This window comes from Mytilus edulis, chromosome 9, assembly GCF_963676685.1.
Source record: "Mytilus edulis chromosome 9, xbMytEdul2.2, whole genome shotgun sequence".
Taxonomy (NCBI): Eukaryota; Metazoa; Mollusca; class Bivalvia; order Mytilida; family Mytilidae; genus Mytilus; species Mytilus edulis.
Genome location: NC_092352.1, coordinates 70,757,691 through 70,765,823, shown reverse-complemented (window position 1 = coordinate 70,765,823; position 8,133 = coordinate 70,757,691). Strand labels below are relative to the sequence as shown.

General features: G+C 33.6%; 1 protein-coding gene across 1 annotated transcript; it reads left to right on the top strand.

Annotated features, from left to right (window-relative positions):
- Positions 1-4,257: 4,257 nt before the first annotated feature.
- LOC139488955 (zinc finger protein 665-like) lies at positions 4,258-7,456 on the top strand. The gene is made up of 2 exons (XM_071274942.1): positions 4,258-4,318; positions 5,191-7,456. Exon 2 carries the CDS (start codon positions 5,210-5,212, stop codon positions 7,268-7,270), a length of 2,061 nt encoding a protein of 686 aa, XP_071131043.1. The 5' UTR covers positions 4,258-4,318; positions 5,191-5,209; the 3' UTR covers positions 7,271-7,456.
- Positions 7,457-8,133: the final 677 nt, after the last annotated feature.

Genomic DNA, 8,133 nt, shown 5'->3' with positions numbered 1-8,133 from the left:
TTTTAATCATTGTCGCCCATAATTTGATTTTCCTTTATTTTATAATTTAGCACCATTTTAAATCCATAGTCTTTTAAATTTAAATTAATTTCAGGGCCGATTTTTCTGTTTTCTTAAAACCTCACCCAGGCCCTCATATACTAGAAATTATTCTGACACAAAATTAACTAATTGACCTAATTCAATGGTAAAGTTTTTTGATCGGGTAACTCGTGAGTTGCATCCTCATCTATTCTACTCACTGTTTTCGCTTGCAATGGGGTAGGACAAAATAAATCTGTTGTCGATTTCCTTTTACTCTGACAAACTTGAATTACAGAAAACTACCGTAAAGGGTATTTCCAAGTAGAGGAGGGAAAATTAATTCAAATGTTCCCATAAGTCTTGAATAATTCGTAAAGGGTATGAATCAATAACCGCGCCAACAAGACATAAATTATATATAACACTAGAACACACCCGTGATATCGCGGGTCCGTGACTGAATTAAAGTATATAACTATGCGCAAGCCTTATCTTAGTATTAGTACTGTCATCTGATAAAGTCATGCCGATTATAAGATATACAATTTTCTCTGCTTTCAAATCTTTCTGTTTGAACCCGTCGAACTGGGACTTATCAATTATTGGTAATATTAAATATTTGGAAAACAAAAGGTCCTGGAATGGAGTATTTTTTAATCAGCAGCATTGTCCTATAATAGTTATAAATAAAGTTGAATTCTTTGATTCGCTGTTTTACGTCATGCACGCTAACAAATTGAAACTTATTTTTAGTCCAGATTCTTAGTATTCGTATTGTTATCTTAGAAAGTCTTACGGATTAAAATACTACAATAGGTAACAATTTGACAATTTAGTAGTGTCAACCCTGTGATTATGACCCGTTTATATAGCATATTAATCCTGAATACACCGTTTGGTGGTGCGCCTGTCAGATGCGGAACGTACAGATAAGGTAATAGGTAACAGGTGATTATACTATTGGTATCGATATAGGACTCGACCCGGAACTTCCTAATTATTGGCAATAGTAATTACGTGGAAAACAAAAGGGCCTGGAGTGGTGTAATTTTTAATCTACACCTTTGTACTATATTAGTTGTATATAAAGTTGAATTCTTTGATTCGTCGTTTTTACGTGATGACGGCTGACAAACTGGACCTCGTAATTTTAGTATTATAGAAGTTGCTACATTATTGTTTAGTAGCCAGTTTGCTGCAATAATCATTTAAAAGAAAATACAGTGAAGGAAAAAATTTTTTTTTTTCTGTAGCCTCAACGTAAGCTACGCCACTTTAAAAAAAAATAATATTGTCACTTCATATATATAATAGACGGTAATTGTTGACAAGATGGCGATGTGTCGAGAACTGATAGTGAATTTCAAAAATCGATTTTGATCTCTTTACATAGAGAATAAAAGTTTGTTTAAATTATGTGTTTTTTTATCCTTAAAGAACAAAATATTATTTTTTTCATTATTTTGCGGAGTTTCCCTTTAAGAAATATATATCAAACTCATTTTTTCCTGTTTTGAATATCTATCCCTCGAGTCTGTCCCTTTATTACCATTTATTTATAATATGACATATTTAGAGCTCAAGTTACCCATTTTATAATAGAGAGAAGATATGAAATTTCACTCTGAAGGGCTTAGATGTAATATAAAAAAGAAGATGTGGTATGATTGCCAATGAGACAACTATCCACAAAAGACCAAAATGACACAGACATTAACAACTATAGGTCACCGTACGGCCTTCAACAATGAGCAAAGCCCATACCGCATAGTCAGCTATAATAGGCCCCGATAAGACAATGTAAAACAATTCCAACGAGAAAACTAACGGCCTTATTTATGTAAAAAAAATGAACGAAAAACAAATATGTAACACATAAACAAACGACAACCACTGAATTACAGGCTCCTGACTTGGGACAGGCACATACATAAATAATGTGGCGGGGTTAAACATGTTAGCGGGATCCCAACCCTCCCCCTAACCTGGGACAGTGGTATAACAGTACAACATAAAAACGAACTATAAAAATCAGTTGAAAAAGGCTTAACTCATCAGATGGACAAAGATACAAGTAGACGTGCCCGTACTTATACATCCCGACACAAAAAGACGCAATGGACAGATCTGAGAGTACTCGCAGTCATCTGACAGCTAGTTCAAAGCCACTAACAACTAATAAAAAATCATGCATCTAAGACTAAACAATCAATCCGTACACATCCAACATCCAATGGATTTAGCGTAAAGACGTCATAAACAGCCAGAGAAAAACATGACCTTGTGCAATGCCAAGTTACAGGTATCGACAGATTGTAGATCCATGAATATATATATGTATATAACATACTAGTAATATTTAGTTAGCTTTTAATTTACTGATAACAAAATCAATATTTATACCAATAAAAACAATATTCAATGGTCTTACTACAGTGTTGAATACGTAACCTTTTAGAATAAGTTTATTTAAAGGAGCGACAAGTTTACATGGATCATTTTTAAATTTCCGGGCACGGTTAACAAACCTTCTGTAAAAATGAGGATGTGCTATCCCGTTGGAAATAAGTTTTCTACAGGTACAACCAAACTTCACAGGGCCGTAACTAGCCCCTTTTAATACTGAGGCAAAATATTTTCGCCGAGCGTATCGAGCCCCCAGAAGCTCTGAGAAAAATAACGCAAAATCGTGAATTCTGAGCGTTCCCGGACTCTTTTTTACATAGAAACGCAAATCATTTTTAGCTATTTTTTCGACAATATTCTGGTCTCAAAGCAAAAACATAGATTCATTGTTATTAAAGACTTTAAAGTTTTAGGGAAATTCAGAACATTAAAAGACCGATATGTAGGATAAAGCTAAAATCTTAATTCTCATAATCATTAATACCGGATCTGTCTGTCTGTTCTTGTTTGTATTGTGCTGACTTGAGATTTTTTATGACTAGATTTAAATATAGTGACAGTCATTAGTGCAGTAATATATATACGTTAAATACTGGTACTGCTCAAGTCGACACTAGGGACCATATTAACCTCGTTTTACGGTATTTATGATTCTTTCGTTATTGAAGACCCTCCAGCAACTATCAAGATGAAGAACAGGAATAAAAACTTTGACCATTGATCATTTGTATTTTTTTCTATACATTGACATTGTGTGCGATCAGCTCCTGTGCACGTGTACTTCATATTCCTTTATTTTCTGTTCAAGGGTCTGAACACGACTTAATGCAAATTTAACCCTTGAATGTAAAAGGTCATATAGCAATACATTGATGTTTTTTTCAACAAATGATTTGATACCGGGAAATTGGTGGTCTTACTTTAATTTAAACCATGTCAGCTATCTACTTTTATCCACAGGCGCTTGGATATATGATACAGTTATTTTTTTTTAAATTTTGTTGTTGATTAAGATATTCAATTTTCTATATTTTTAATACATATATATCACTTCTGTGCATATCTCACCTACAGAAAATACCTAATTTTGCAATCCATACTAAGAAAAATTGGGTATGGTTTTATATACAAGAAAGGCAGTTTCGTATTCTTTGATATCAAGTTCAATTCTCCATGCAGAAACGACCACTTTTTTCTGTGTCCAGTAGCATCGTATATTCTTAAAACATTTTTTCGCAAAATGCCTGGACATAGGTGGACATGCAACATTACACAGTGTGACACGTTTACAATTGAAAATCAACACTTAGACTAGTCATTAAGTAGGACAATAAATAAAGAAAAGACAAACCCGGGACACAGAAATACAAACAATAGACCATCAACTCTGAAAACCAAAAATAAAATAGAAACATGGATTACGAAAAATATGCAGAGGCGACATCAGAGAGTGAAGAGAACTTGCTTCTTGCAAGACACTTTTAGTGAAAACAATTTGATATGAAGCCAATAATATGAAGACAATCTTTTGTTTTAATTTTTTTTTTTTTTTTTTTGGAAATTTAAAACATGAGGCATTTGCCTCATTTGCCTCAATGAAGTTACGGCCCTGCTTCAAAACCAAATCTTTATATCTATGGAAAAAATTAGTAAAGATTTAAGTAATTTATGGTAACGATATCCCTGGTTTAATAATTTAACAGTAAGCTGATTATGGCTTTAACCTAAAGTTAATGATTTACATTTTAGCAAAAATAAAAAAAGTTCTTTGCCTTTAAATATTTTAAATTTCCCGCCTTCATTTCTGAAGTTTATTCACCTGTAAAATTATCGTTCTTTGGATTACCTGATATGTTGACGTCCTAAATATTGAATCGTTTTCTTTATTGTAAGTATAATTTATATACGAACATTTTGCAAACACTAATATAATTTGCACGCGATTATTCCTGTCAATACAATTACGATTACAATTCAAACAGTAATATTTAATCCTTGACTACACATAATTATTGTTAAAACACCGCTTTACATTTTACTACCAGCACATGTATTCTACACAGGTATAAACAGACGCATTCATCATATTTATATAGGCAAACACACATGTTTATAAACATTTATTACTATTAGCTGTTGGACATATTCTTCTATACATTGCATCATACGGATTGCACTGTCAGGTGTCGTGTTTTGTTGTAGGATGGGTGTTGCACTAGTCATGCTAGTGGCGGACACAGATAGGGGTTCCGGGGGTTGGAACCCCCTTTTTTGGACGATCAAATTTATTTGAATGGGGACATATGGTAGGAACCCCCTTTTTCTCCTGGGTTAGGAACCCCCTCTTTAAATAATGGCTGGATTCGCCCCTGGAGTTGGTGCCTAGTGTGTATTTTTGTATATACATCTAAATGATCACAACTGTATTGATCATGTATGGAACGCTATTGGAGACTTCGTTTTTTACTATTTTAGTCAGACACGTAGGGTTTATTTGTTTCTGAAAAAAAAAAAATATTCTTTTAATGTATTAAAGGTATGTTATTTTTGTCGGTGATAAATGCCTGCTTTTTTTTTACTGAGGATATACAAAAGATAATGTTATTGTCTTAAACGAAAGTTGAATTTTATTATATCTAAACATTGATTAAGTTAACTTGGTGTGTACTTAATAACAATTATAATCTCGTCATAGCAATGCAATATGCATGGTTGATATCAAATTATTCTAAAATATTAATTTATTTTATTTACTTTCAGAGGAGAAACTTCGTTTTTCATGGCCGTTATGGAGATTGCTGAAAACAGTGACGTAAACCAGTTCTCTTGTGGTTTGTGTGGTTTGAATTTTAGTCTCAGCTCTCTTTTACGTAAACATGTTAAAACTCATACTGTTGGAAAATATAAATGCAACCTATGTGATAAAGCTTTTCACGCAATCAAAGCTTTAAATGTACACACGAGAATGCACACTGGTGAGAGGCCTTATATATGTGACGTGTGTGGTCAAGGTTTAAATTCAAATGAATCTTTAAAATCTCACAAGAGAATTCATACGGGTGAGAAGCCGTTTAGATGTATAGTATGCGAAAGACGATTTAATCATAGTTCACATTTGTTAAGACACATAAAAATACACACTAATGACAGACCGTACGTGTGTAATGAGTGTGGGAAACGATATATTGAGAGAGCAGATTTAAAACGACACATGATAAAACACACCGAGGACTCAGAGACCAAGGACACCAGTAATGTGGGTGAAAAACCGTATAAGTGTGATGTGTGTGGTAAATGCTTTAGGTATGAAAAAATAATGATAAAGCATATGAAAGCACATGACTTTCTCAAAATAAAAACATCTGATAAAAGTCAAGAAATGCGTAAGAGTAAACCCTCTATTGACATTAAAATTATACTTCACAAATGTAATTTTTGTGATGAAGCATTTAGCCAAAAAGGAAATATGTATGCACACCAGAAAACACACAAGACTGACGATGAAGAATTAAAATGTGATGTGTGTGGTAATGGCTTTCCACAAAATATTGAGTTACAAGCGCACATAGAAATACACACTAGTGAAAAACTTTATAAATGTAATACGTGTGGCAAGGAGTTTATTTCTAATTCGAATTTAAAGGTTCACATGAGAACACATACTGGCGAAAAACCGTTCGAATGCGAAGTCTGTGGAAAAAGGTTTAATCATAGTCCACATTTGTCACGACATATGAAAATACATACTGGTGAAAGACCATACGTGTGTAATAAGTGTGGGAAAGGATTTATTGAGAAATCTGACTTAAAACGTCATGATATGAAAACACATACTGAAAAACTTCAAAGTGTCTCTAGTAACATGCATTCCGAAGAGAATAAGGCTGTTCTAATATCTAAGGAGGAAAACTCTTCTAAATGTGATGAAGCTGGTAATTCACAACTGAAAGAACATGAGAAAACACAAACGCTTATTACAAATGGCGAATCTTTTAAATGTAACAATGAAATCAATAAATTAGACGATTCATGTCCAACTTCAAAGAATCATACGGGAACAGTTAATGGTTACACACACACAACTGATGTTAAGGGTGAAGGACAAAATGAAAAGGAAAAGATACAGGCACACTTGAAAATATATTCTAGCTTAAAACCTTTCAAGTGTAAGGATTGCGGGAAAGAGTTTTGGAAGGAGAACAGTTTGCAGACACATATGATCCAGCATTCAGGAGAGAAACCTTTTAAGTGCAAAGAGTGTGGCAAAGGGTTTATGGGAGAAAAACCATTGAAGTCACACTATTTAGTACATTCAGGAGATAGACCATTTAAGTGCGATGAATGTGGTAAAAGATTCATAACAAAAAGTTCTTTAAAGGCACACTTGATAACGCATTCTAGTGAGAGACCTTTTAAGTGTGTTATATGTAACAAAACATTTAAGAAGTGGGCACACTTACAAAATCATGCAAGAATACATTCGACCGAAGACCAGTTTGAATGCGATGTATGCAACAAACGCTTTGCTGAAATAAAAGGCTTAAAAAGGCACAGAAGAATACATACAGGAGAGAAACACACATGCAATATCTGTGGGAAGGAGTTTACTTTTATTGAAAGCATGAAGGCACATATGAGAACGCATACTGGTGAAAAACCATACATGTGTTCGGAATGCGGGAAGCGATTCGGTCAACGACAACATTTGAATAGGCACATAAAAATCCATACGGGTGAAAAACCTCATATGTGTGATGAGTGTGGTAAACGGTTTATTGATGGAAGAGACATGAGGAGACATTTGGAAACACACACTAGAAAAAATGTTAAGAAGACTTAAGAGTTTGTTAAATGGCTGACGACATTGAAAAAGGCGGGAAACATCTTCTGAATTAACTTCACAATAGGGTCGTATTTACATGATTTAAGCAGATCGATTTTTACTAAAGTTTCATTGACCACATATTCGTTTGTGTATATTTTGATTTTAGAACTTTGTATTTTGGTTAATACTGTCATTAGATTGCTACGTCTTATTCCTTTCATTTTGACTTTTATTCGCAGCGTGATGTCGAATTCAAATATGTGCCCAATCATGCTACTTAAAAAAAGGTCGGAAGATCATACGAAAGTAACAGTTCGAAAAGTTTTGAAATACATATAATTATATATAATTTAAAAAGAGTAATACTGATGAGACGTGCATTATTGTCTCGCCTGCTACTTTTGTCCCAGAAAGCGAGACGTAGAGATAGTGATCCGGTGGCTCATTAATATCATATGGAATATAACAATTCTGGCCCGCTACTTTTAAGTTAAGATTTGTTCCGAACGGACAGATTTTTCTACATGTCCTACGATAAATTAGTACTCCGACTGGATATCTTAACGTTAGTAATTTTATGCATACGCGTTCAAAAATCTTTAGTGAGAAGAACAAAAAAGTTCAGATTTGATACATACCATTATGTACCTTATAATATCTGTTTTGCAGCACTGTAAATGGACTTCTTTCAATCATAATCAACAAGCAATTATATTTCTCTATATTTACAACTCGTATCTCTTAATTTCATGAAAGGGTCATTTGGTTATTGTAATAACAATGTATGGCATAGAAGTTTTAGATGGAGCGACAGAGTTAATAATGTAGGACTGCTAAATTTGGTGGTTCCTCAAAAATTTGTATTCCTGTATTTTTCT

Coding starts and splice junctions, on each gene's coding strand:
- LOC139488955 (XM_071274942.1), top strand. CDS start 5,210: ATGGCCGTTATGGAGATTGCTGAAAACAGTGACGTAAACCAGTTCTCT.